This window comes from Anarrhichthys ocellatus, unplaced genomic scaffold, assembly GCF_004355925.1.
Source record: "Anarrhichthys ocellatus isolate YVR2014 unplaced genomic scaffold, GSC_Weel_1.0 scaffold248, whole genome shotgun sequence".
In the NCBI taxonomy this organism is placed as follows: domain Eukaryota; kingdom Metazoa; phylum Chordata; class Actinopteri; order Perciformes; family Anarhichadidae; genus Anarrhichthys; species Anarrhichthys ocellatus.
The window spans coordinates 52,059-64,124 of NW_022280278.1; the positions used below are offsets into that span (position 1 = coordinate 52,059).

Consider the following 12,066-nt stretch of genomic DNA (forward strand, 5'->3'; position numbering starts at 1 on the left):
ATTCCACAGACACTTTACTGCGACCAGCACAACATTTCCAAGCTTTTCGGCCAAAATGGTGTATAAAGAGTGTTTGGAAAAATCACAGAATATTTTCCTGCTCCGCTCCACTCTGACAGTTATGCTCTCACTCTAGCTCTTAACGAGCCGTGCAATACACACCCGTTATAAAATCTGAAACTGACCCAAAATGTTCCTGAAACTTTAATCTGTGACTTCATGAAAACTGCTAGCTATCAAAATGTCCCTTTGGCTCAATAAAGTGCAGTGTTTTGTCTACGTTTTAAACTTTGAATCATGTTTCTACGTTAATGCACGGCCAGTCAATATGGGCCCAAAGTTAAGTGTTTTTTTTAGCTCTCTTCACGATGAAACCCCATTCAAGTGAATGGAGAAATTTTGCTCAGTTTCTGGGAATTTTCGGGGATACCGCTTTGGCGAATCTCTCCGAAAAATAGATGGCACACTATTCCCGATCAGGCCGCACGTTTTGATGTATTTTTCACGCTGCTGTTGGCAACGCTGTGTGAGGAGAAGCGCGCCAAACTTTTGGATAAAGATTATTATTAATCCTGATGCATTATATACAGTGTGCTTTGGCACAGGCAGTTTTACTGCCTTTGTGCTACAAAGCCACACTGAATCATTAATACTTCAAGTGAGTGAGTCAGCATTTTCTCAAATGTCTAAAAATGTAAACATAATGTAAATATTAAAAATCCATTTGAAGTACTGAATAGAATTGATAAGTTATTCCCGATGTTGTGATGTGTGGTGACCCACGTTTAATGGTCCACGTCTGTGTCAACGTCTCACAGCTGATTGGTCGGTTTAGTGATCACATGGTTTGATCCTTTCTGCTCTGTGATTGGACGGCAGAATAAACATCTGAGAACAGAAACTGGACCGACCGCTTCTGTCATTTCAGTGAAATGTGATTATAAAACTGGAAGAGGAACGTTTCGGACGACATCAATTATCAAAAATACAGAACACAAGAAAATAAAGAGAGAAAATAAAAGATGGCGGCAAGAAATGTTTTCGTCTCCTTCGTCAGACTAAAATCCTCACGAACCAAAAACCCAAAACTGATTTACAGAAACAATCCATCTGTTCATCTGTCAAAAATGTGAGTTTTTGGGATTATGAGAAGTGGAAACGTTGCATCACATTTCTGTGAGCTTGTAATGTTCAGACTGTCAGACTCGTCTCTTCATCATCATCATCCTCTTTTCTCCATCCTCTCCTCCTCGGCTCTCTTCCTCCTTTTTCTTGCCATAATCTCTCCTCCTCAGCTCCGTCACCACCTGCTCTCTTCTGTCTCTGTCCGTCTCATTCGCTCCTCTCTTGTCTTTTGTCCTCTGTCCTCGCCTCTGTCCTCTCATCCTCGCCTTTGTCCTCTTGTCCTCTTCGCTCCTCATCTGTCCTCTCATCCTCTCCTTTGTCATGTCCTCTCCTTTGTCCTGATGTACTCTCATTTGTCCTCTTCTCTCGTCCTCTTCTCTTGTTCTCTGTCCTCTTCTTTGTCCCCTGTCCTCTCCTCTGTCCTCTCCTTTGTCCCCTGTCCTCTCCTCTGTCCTCTCCTTTGTCCTCTCTTCCTCTCTGTCTTCTCGTCCTCTGTCTTCTCGTCCTCTGTCTTCTTGTCCTCTGTCCTCTCGTCCGCTTCTCTGTCCTCTCCTTTGTCCTGTCCTCTCCTCTGTCTCGTCCTTTGTCCTCTCGTCCTCTCCTCTGTCGTCTCGTCATCTGTCTTCTCGTTTGTCCTCTCCTCTGTCCCCTCCTCTGTCCTCTCCTCTGTCCTCTTATCTCTCATATTTTAGCATGAGATGTCTTTAGCAGCTCTAAACTTTAAGATTCAAACTTAAACATTCTCTCTCTCTTTCTCTCTCTTTCTCCCCCCCTCCTTTTTTTCTTTCATTTTCATCACCTTTCTTCTTCTTCTGTTCTCTGTCGTGCCCCCCCCCCCCCCGGTCAGCTATGAGTCATCAGAGGAGCTCCTCCCCGTCTCTCCTCGGCTCACTTCCTTCCCAACCGTCAGCGGCTCGCCCGCCAGCCTGGCTAGCTCCATGGACGCCTTCTCCATGGCAACAAGCTCCTCCCCCCGTCACAGACGTTTATGGCCCACCCCCACGGAGAGGCCCCCCCCCCCCCCCCCCCCCCCCCCCCCCACACACACACACACACACACACACACACACACACACACACCCTCCTGTCTCCCCTGGCCAGGTAATCAGCCTGATGAAAATCATCTCAATACATTCATTAGAAATAATTACAATGTATTTCATTTTCATTCTGCAAAAGTGACATTTTAAATGTATATATATATCTATATATTATGATTATATATTTATATTAAATAAAATAATAATTAAAATATTTAATTTTAGATTTCTAGTTTTGTAAATAAAGAACATTTTTAAACTACGGAGAGAATTCTCATGGATCAGATAAGATTCATTTAAATGTTTCACAATAAAAGCTTCCTTGTTCTGAGATGAATCCACTGGAGCGCCGCAGGGCTTTTATTTTTAAACAGTGTTGAGTTTGTGTTCACGGCTAAATGCCGGAATCAAAAATTTGAGCTTCAACACTAAAATATGAATTATTAATAAATGCGTTTCTAATATATAAATAAAGCAGATTTTATAGTTTGTATTATTTTATGGTTTGTTTTAATGAATGAAAATAATGAAGAAGTGAATAAAGTTCTGCTGATTGATAATGAAGACACCTGTTCTGATGATGATTTTGTTTCTTCCTCTTCTTTCTCTTCCTCCTCTCAGGTATGAGGAGACTCCTTCTGAAGACACAGACTCGGAGGTTAAAGAGGACTCGGAGACAGAGAAGAAGGACCAATAGCCCCACCGCCCCCCCCCCCCCCCAACACTTCTCATCCAGCCTGCTGCCACCAAGTCGTCTCCCTGAAGCCCCTCCCACCAGTGAGGGGGGCGTAGCTAACGTTGTTTGTCTCTGAAGGAAGGTCCTGATCAGGTTGTTTTTGGTGACAACAGAGCGGATGATTCTTCTCTCACCTGCTCTCACAGGAACCTTCATCCCACCGAGTGTTGTCTTGGTTCTACGTTTCATGAAGTTTAACTAAATGTGTTTAATCTGAATGAGCACCTGGAAGCATCATGAACCTCATCCTCGTGTGTTTGCAGCTCGTCGGCTCCGATGGACCAGAAACCGTTAGTGTGTTCAGACCAAACTCAGAGACGAGTTTTACACTTGCGTTCTTCAAATCCCACTTTTCTGTGGCGCTAATGTTCGTGGCGGCTGTCGTTGAGTTCAATCAACAGTTTCCAAATTGACCGTATGGTCCGATGGCTGCTTCTTCTTCTTCTTGTGTAGATCCAAAGCTCCATGTGTTAAAGCTGCATTCTCTCTACTGTCCATCAGGGGGCGACTCTTTAAGGGAAACGCAGGTGTGCTAGTTTGTTAGCTTTGCGTTTGGTCTGAACGCACTGTTTCAGGCTTGCACTGTTTGAAGGAGCGTGTTGGTTTAAACAATTAGAAAAGACCTCCGAGTGAAACACGCTTTGTGTTTTAAAGCCTCCAAACGAGCCACGTCGTCCTTCCTATAAATCCTGTCCAGTGAATCTGAGCTTGTACCGCACGCTTTCCTTACTTCCTGCTTTTATTTTGACGCTGCTCATTCTGCCTTCTGCTTTCTCACGTCAGTGTTTTCAGTCTTGTTTTACGTTGTTTTACGTTGTTTCTTGTTGAAGGCCAGAACTTTGAGAGGACGGATCCCTGATGGACTGGTTGTATAACGTTCTGGCCTGTGAGGAGTAAAGGGAGGAGGAGGCAGGACTGAACCTCCTGCACTGATCATCTTCCAGTCCTCATTCTCAGATCTTATTGGTGGAGAGGCTGCGAGGGGGCGGGGCCCCGTGGCCCCTCTCATCCAATAGGCTGTGAGAATGAGGGAGCTTTGTTTTTTTTCTTCCAAAAAGCATTCCCAGTTTTGATTTAATTGTAATTTTTTTTATTATTATTAGCTTAGAAAGCCATGAAATCAGAGGTGGATTTGATAAATTACCTAAAACCCTTTTTGTCATGAAAAACATTTCTGGACTGAAACAAATGTGAAGCTCAATAAATTCACCTGAAGCTGATTTCTGTCACTTGGACTTATCCTCCTGCACACCTGTAGGCGACGCATCAACGATCCAAGTCAGAATACGTAACACAAATGTCAACAGTTATAGCTAGAAGTCATTTATCTGATGTTCATGGACTACTTCAGCAGTTTCACAGCACTTCTGTAACATGTGACTCAAACGAGGCGTAAAATACAACATAATCAAAAATGAAGCAGCTGAAGACGAGATGTCCCGCATACAGCTCAAGTTACAAAAGCTTCTGGAAAATAAATTTCCCATAATGCACAGTAGACACAAAGGGTTTTAGTTTCAGAATTTCAAAATAAAAGTTCAAATTTAGATTGCAAAAGTTGTAAATTTGAGAGAAAAGTCTTCTTGGATTTTAAATATAAAATGTAACTCTCTTCAAAGTAAAGACTATCACATTTTAGATAACTTTATATTCGTTTGACTGGTTTTTTTAATGGCATTTGAGGAAGTAATTTTAATTTAAAGTCTCTTTAGGACACCGTGCATTATTCACAAAGGTTTGGTGTGTTTTCATAAAATCTCTTTAACTTCTGGGATGCTGAGGAAGAGAAAACCCTCCGACTGGTCGTGTTCAGCCTCTCGTTCTCGTTGTTCTTGATGTTGCTTTGTTAAGAGATGCACCGTTTTGTATTTTGATGTAAAACATAAGCAGAAATAGAAGTTTCACGCTCATATTCAGCTCAGTGACGGTCAGTAGCCCCTCATCGTTTTAAATATACCTGAAACGTTTTTCTTTGTCTTTCTCTCTCTGGTTGACTTTGTGCAGGTCGTTGTTACGGCTCCGGCTATCTATTTTATTTGCAATAAACCTTTTTGGTGTTTTGATCACCGTATCGAGAAGCATAACTCTGAGTGAGTCTGGTTCTTTGATGCTTGAATCCAGTGTTTCCATCACCAGCAGAACTCAAATGTTTTAAATAGCTCTTCTTAATCTTCTTACTTTGAGACTGTTTCGATGTTTTTCTTCAGTATAACCGAGATTTAAAGTAAAGTGTTTAGAGAACAACAGGGGAGCTAGAACAGATCCCTGAGGAACTCCACGATTAACATGTATGACACATCATACAATAGCTATAATAGTTTTAATATATGCAACTGAATATCTAATTATGGTATTTAACCTCTATACTGAATAAATTCAAATACGCTGTGGTCGATATGATATGGTTTTCTTAAGATAAAAAAAGAAAGTGTCCAATATTTAGAAAAGAACATTCTTGATACATCTTTGAAATATATTTTATTTTATCTAACAGCTCAAAATTCTAATTTAAATTGAAGACGAATGCAAAATAGGAAGTTAGTACAAAGTTTACATTCAAACACTTTCACATTCCTCACTATACCTTCTGCAAAACAAACACGTTCAAGTCTCTGGACTCGGACATATGTAGTGTAAAATATGTAGTTTAAGGAAAATGCAATGGCTCAATCAGCCAAGTGTGATGGTGTAATGCATGATGCATTGCTTACTTATTTATTCATTATTTGTTTATTTAGATGTAAGTGTGTTGACCTTTTGACATTAGGCTTTTGTTCTGAAAACAGATTAAAAGTATAACATAATTCCAGCTTGCATTATCCTTTTTTTCAACAATTAGTTTATTTACTTCATTATTTTGTAGTTTTAGGGGTAAAAGTAATTTTTCTGACATATTTCTGCGCTCAAGATAAGACAAACTTATTCTGAAGTAATGTTTTGCTAATTTAGTCATTTGTTTATTTAGATGCAAAATTACGCGTTGACCTTTTGACATTTGTTTTTTGTTTAAAAAAACGGAACTATTTATTTATTTTTGCTGCGGAAATGGTCTTCCATAGTGAAGACATTTATTCGGAAAATTAAAAACACGACTACCCGGATGTGGTCTCTCGTACTTCCGGCTGCCGGTGGAGGCGGAACTAAAGTGGAGAGAGACTCTTGTGTCCACAGCGGTTACTAGCTGGCTGCTAGCGCTGTTAGCTTCTTCCTGCCTGTGTATGTGTCTTTAGCTCTTTTAGTTCAAAATGGGAGAAGCAGACGTGACGCTGAATCAACCCGACGAGAAGCCTCCGGACTCCGGCCTGGGTCCCGGAGAGGACTCGGTGGTCTGGAGCCACGAGGTGGAGGTCTGTCTGTTTCACGCGATGATCGGACACAAACCCGTCGGTAAGAAAGGAAGCTAACGTTCGTTAGCCTGTTAGCTTCAAGGAGCCGTTAATAACGGCCGTTTTGACCCACAGTTAAGTTTCTCAAACTGAGGGTCGCGGACTCTTCTTTAACTCTTAAAGGGGGTCCAGAAAAATATATATTTTAGTATTTGTGGTAGTTGTAGATGTTTAATGTGACGTCATTTAGTTTGAACTGATTACAAACCACAACAACAGATCGTATTCGTATACATTAAGATTATAGCTAACGTTACTTATACAACCGAAGATATCCAAAAGTACTGTGATCCTTTACTCAAGTAAAAGTACAAATACCTCCATTACTATAAAAGTCCTGCTTTTCAAAATGTGTTCTTGAGTAAAAGTTTAGAAGTATTTACTGAAAGTATTAAAGTAAAAGTACTCATAGTGCAGAGTGGGTCCTTTCAAAGTGTTGCATTATTAATATATTCTATTTTTGTCACTAACAAACACATTTAGTGCAGAATAACAGCTATTATAAAAAATACACACGTTGAATTTCTTTGATAATTTATTTTACAAGAAAACAACACTGGAATCTAAATATCCCACATGTTTCAAGTGGAGACTATCTATCTATAGTCAGAGTGTCTCCTCCTTGTTGTCACATGACTGTTGGTCTCAGATGAATCGGTCTTCATAGTTTCACAACTTAGTGTTTCTACACAATCTGGTTAAAGTGAACTCTTTATTAGAGGAGACATTTATAATGAGAACACGAGGAATAAAATGTAGAACCCAGAACCCGCCGGTGGAATAAAAAAAGCATGTTTTCTGTAACCTCCTGCACCCCGCGAGGACGCCGGAGTCCTCGATCCCCTCCCCTTCTGTTCGTACGGCTTGCTTCCGCAAAATACGTCACAAAACATGGCCGTGTTTGGTATCCCAGCATGCCCCAAATCCTCATCTTTGCAAAGAAAACATCTATTTTCTTTCATTTCTTATGGATTTTGTCACAAACGGAGCCCAAACACACACTGTCTAAAGTCACCATAACCGCTGCAAGTCGGATCTTGCAGCATTTCGACGGAAAAAGACACATTACAGACCCGACAATGTGCTAGCGGATCTTACCATGGAACTAGTGGCTTCAGAAAACGCTCGTACTTAAAGTACAAACCTTGACTGTTTCTTACGTAAGCCGTAAACCAACGTATAACCTTTACGTAAATGAGCTACCGGCATACTCGATCGTGCGCTCGGTCGCAGCCATTACGCACAGCAAGTCCGCTACTCACACACCACGTCTTCGACCCTATATATTTAGTTTTTGCAATTTGCAAAGGCTAAAAATAAAATAATATAATATCAAAATATAAAGGGAGAAACACCTTTAGTGTGTCCGAATATCATTTGGTTACCATGTGTCCATGGTTTCTTCATGGAAGAAACACTGTAGAATGGTCATCCTTTGTCCAATCTTATTCAAATTTGAGGCAGTTGTTCACTGATAGTGTAGTTACAGCCCTATACTGTCCTTTACCTGTACAGATACAGCCACAGGCAGTTATTTATACTGAAAGACACTTTTTATTTTCGGCGGACAAAAATCTTCAATTTTTACTGACTCCAAAGGCCTACAAAGGCCTGATCTGTATGACCTACAGGTTTTCTGACACTTCCACAAGGAACCTTTGGGGGTTTTCTTTCTAGAAAGACCTCATTGCTGCATATAGTCAGTGGTTCAGAAGCTACAGCCATTTTAATTTGGGTGTGTCATTTTAGGCGGTTTTGCTCCAGAATAGGGTGGAGTTGGAAAAGGTTTAAACAATCGTCAAAACTACACCGTTCATCAGTCAGAAGCTGTAAAATACGTCATTATTGTCAGATTTGCATCTTTCCGACTGTCATTGAACACATGTTCCATCAGAAACGTTTATCACACTGTGTGTAGTCTGGACCCAGTGAGTGTAACTGCCTCTCTCTCTCCCTCTCCCCGTCTCCCCCCTCTCTCCCTCTCTCTCTCCCCCCTCTCTCTCTCTCTCTCTCTCTCCAGGAGTGAACCGTCACTTCCACATGATCTGCATCAGAGACAAGTTCAGTCAGAACATCGGCCGGCAGGTTTCGTCCTCCGTCATCTGGGATCATCTGGGGACCATGTACGACATGCAGGCCCTGGTGAGGACACACACACACACACATATATGTCTGAGCATCAGCTGACCGAGCTCATCATCTCTGTGTGTGTGTGTGTGTGTGTGTGTGTGTGTGAGTGTGAGATGCAGCACGAGTCAGAGATCCTGCCGTTTCCAAACACAGAGAAGAGCTTCTCTTTGCCTGATGACATCATCCAGGAGGTGAAAGAAGGTGAGAGGTGTGAAGTGAACTGTGAGGAGACAAACTAGGAGACAACCTCCAGTGAAATCAAAGCTTCATGTGTTAAAGCTGCATTCTCTCTAGTGTCCACCAGGGGGCGACTCCTCTGGTTGTATAGAAGTCTATGAGAAAATGACTCTACTTCTCTAAAAACCATTTCTCTGTTTGTTCAGGGAAGCTGGGCTCAGAGGAGGAGACCAAAGAAGAGTTCAGGATGGAGAGAGAACCTCCAGCTACACATGAAGAAGGTGCAACTAGTATTTACTTGTTTCCTCATGAGTTTGTTTGTTTCAGGTCATACTGTTTCTTATCATGTAACTTCCTGTCAAACATCACAGAACACAACAAGAGGTTTGGTTGGAGACATGAAAATGTTTTATACGTTTTAATACTTAAAATGTTTGGTGTTGATGCCACTTCCTGTCTGTCCCTCTCGTCTCCAGGCAGCAACTCGTCGGTGAAGATGTCGGAGCGAACGAGCAGCAGTCGGGACAAGGAGAGAGAGCGGGACAAGGAGAAAGGAGGGAGTGAAGGAGGAACTGCAGGAGGAGGAGGAGGAGGAGGAGCAGGTGGAGGAGGTGGTAAGGAGGCCGAGAAGAGGAAGAGGAGTCGAGCAGCCGAGAAGCTGCTGTCGTCCTCCAACCCGGCGAGTCCGGGGGGAGCCAAGAGGAGACGCACCTGAGAGGTGGACAGACAGAGAGAGACAGACGGAGAGAGAGACAGAGACAGAGAGAGAGAGAGACTGCTGCAGTGAGAGTGACAGAAAAATATGAAGAAGAAGAAGAATTTGCTGTCACTGGAGTCAAACCTGCGAGCTGCGTGTCACGTGACCGCCTGATGGCCGCGCTGCGAAACAGGCCGGAGGAACAGGAGGATGAAGAGGAGGAGGAGGTGGTGGATGAGCTTGCAGCGTCTTTTCATTGTGTTATTTTAGTTTGACTCTGTGAGACTCAGATCTCTCGTGTTCTGTACGTGTCTCTAACAAAGAGGATCAGAACCACAGAGATCCTCTTTATTTATTATTCTTTTTATTCCACTCATTCTTCTTCTTCTACCCAAGTCAAAACCAGGCGCCTACATTACCCACAATGCAACTCGACCACCGACAATTCACGCAGAGGTTTTGTGTTCTTAGAGATGCGACGGATCATAAATCTCACCACAAAATACAAAAAGGAGTAAATATAACTTCTAGATCCCTGATTTTTTTCCCACTGATACTAGTTATTGAATATTAATGATCCATATTGACAGATACAGATCCCTTTGATGTTTATTAGAGCAGCTGGTCTACTAGGATCCAGCCTGTTTATCTTCTTGCCATCGTCCCAAAAATCATTTCAACGCTCTGACGTCTGTAAACCATCAAAAATACTAAATGTTATACTTTACTTTGTTACTTGTTTACTTTCATAGTTTTTTTCTTCATAAAAACACAATTCAAATGATTAGGAAATAAAAGATTGTATTTATATTGATAAATAAATCTCATTATTATCTTTACTGATGTATAATAATGTTCTTAGAGCTCGTGTTAGGAAGTTAAACATCATAATTCATCTCTAATATCTATTTTATATTCATAAACATCTCATTCAAACTACTGGATTTATTCAAGTTTATCACCAAAACTACATTTTACAGATGACATGTGAACACATCATGATAACGTTATAATGTACCTTCAGCCAGTACTCATGTTCACTGAGCAGAGCCTGAAGGCATCATAACGTAACTGAAGTGAACCTCCGTTGATTAGCCGTTAGCGGTGCTGCTAACGTTACTAGCTCTCCTCCTGTTGGTTATCCGTTAGCGGTGCTGCTAACGTTACTAGCTCTCCTCCTGTTGGTTAGCCGTTAGCGGTGCTGCTAACGTTACTAGCTCTCCTCCTGTTGGTTAGCCGTTAGCGGTGCTGCTAACGTTACTAGCTCTCCTCCTGTTGGTTTAAACACTGATTGGTTGTTTACAATGAAACATGATCAGAGACTAGAAACACATGTTCTACTGAGTCAGTGAAACTTTATTTACACTGTGACGGTTAACGTTGCGTCGGTCCGTTACACCTCTGCTAGTTAGCGGTTAGTGTAGCCTGGAGATGAGCAGCAGGTCTCACTTCTCTTTAACTCGTCTGGATTTCTTTACTTTTCCTGTAAACTTGTCGTGTTTAACCGACTGCTGAATCAAGCACCCGTCTCCGATGTGATCGGCCGATTGGATGCTCGTTGTTGGAGGTTATCACCTTTATTCCGACGCTTCTGACGGGTTTAAACTCCGCCCACCAGGTCGTGAAAGTGAAACTTGGGGTTTGTGAGTTGAAACAAAAAGATCCATGTTTGGGTTTTTTGGTAACTTTAGCACTAAGTACGTAAGTAACAAAACAAAAAAAAAGTACAGGAGACACCAACAGTGGTCTCCAGGGTGAAAGTCCCGCCTCAATTCCATCCAAACTACCACGACCACTAGAGGGCGACGTCATCGTCTGTAACCGTCTCTGTGAGGGAAGCGGGCGACTCGAGTGACATCACTCGAGGACGTTTATCAAACCCCCGCTGAGCTGGTCTACATCCTGGTACTTTGGTCTCTGTGGCTGCGTGCAGACGAGTTGACTCCTCCCACCTGAGCTGTAGAAGAAATCATGAAACTCGATGTTTTATTGATGGCTGACATTTGATCTTTGTGTTGAAGGTCCTTCTGCTTTTATTATTGTTTTATTCGACAGGTTTTAAAGAGACTGTTTGAGATTTTTGTCTTTTTATTGTTCGACTGTTCAACTTAAGGCAATAAGTCGCATTGTTTTATTTCTCCTAAATGGATTTTGTACGTTTTTTTGAGTATTTTTGTGTTTCTTTTCTCCTTATTTCGTGCAGTCTGATGCCGACAGTCACATGACTGCGGAGTCTCAAACAGGAAGTGATCGGTTTCATCTTCAGACCGCCAAAATATAACGTTTCTTTTTGGTTTTTCATTGTTAATTTATTGATGTTTGAGGCTGTTTGTGTCATTAAAGATGAACTCGGATCAGTTTCGTCTCCTCTCGTTCCTCAACGGACAAAACCTGGAAAGTAACTAAGTACATTTACTCCAGTACAGTTTTGATGTACTTGTACTTTGCTTCAATTTCTGTGCTACTTTATACTTATATAAGTACTTCACTACAGCATTAGTGACTTTACAGACAAAGAGTTATTTTAGAATGCAAAGCAAAGGGTTGTTAATTAACTTAAATATTTCATAGATATTATTTATATTTTTTGTGCTCCATGTTGAGTTTGATTTTTTTTGTATTCTAAATTATGTTAGTTACATTTTTATTATGTGTGTGTATATATATATGTATATGTGTGTGTGTATATATATATGTATATGTGTGTGTGTATATATATATGTATATGTATATGTGTATATGTATATGTATATGTGTATATATATATGTATATGT

General features: G+C 41.3%; 2 protein-coding genes across 3 annotated transcripts in view; both read left to right on the forward strand.

The window, feature by feature from the left end:
• The window catches only part of hm13 (histocompatibility (minor) 13), a 28,448-nt gene extending 22,743 nt beyond the window's left edge, over positions 1–5,705 (forward strand). Inside the window, exon 8 of the mRNA XM_031879344.1 lies at positions 2,724–5,705. Within this exon, the coding sequence (XP_031735204.1) occupies positions 2,724–2,862 (139 nt within the window). The 3' untranslated portion in view covers positions 2,863–5,705. The remainder of the gene's footprint in view (positions 1–2,723) is intronic.
• A 326-nt stretch (positions 5,706–6,031) lies between these two features.
• Positions 6,032–10,207, forward strand: mrgbp (MRG/MORF4L binding protein). Of its 2 annotated transcripts, none has more exons than XM_031879345.1 (5): positions 6,032–6,288; positions 8,308–8,429; positions 8,525–8,618; positions 8,801–8,875; positions 9,071–10,207. In XM_031879345.1, the coding sequence occupies exons 1-5, from the start codon at positions 6,147–6,149 to the stop codon at positions 9,307–9,309; spliced, it is 672 nt and encodes a 223-aa protein (XP_031735205.1). In that variant the 5' UTR covers positions 6,032–6,146; the 3' UTR covers positions 9,310–10,207. The 2 variants fall into 2 exon arrangements, with proteins under 2 accessions (XP_031735205.1, XP_031735206.1); XM_031879346.1 differs by having other exon boundaries at positions 8,537–8,618.
• The last annotated feature ends 1,859 nt before the right edge of the window (positions 10,208–12,066 follow it).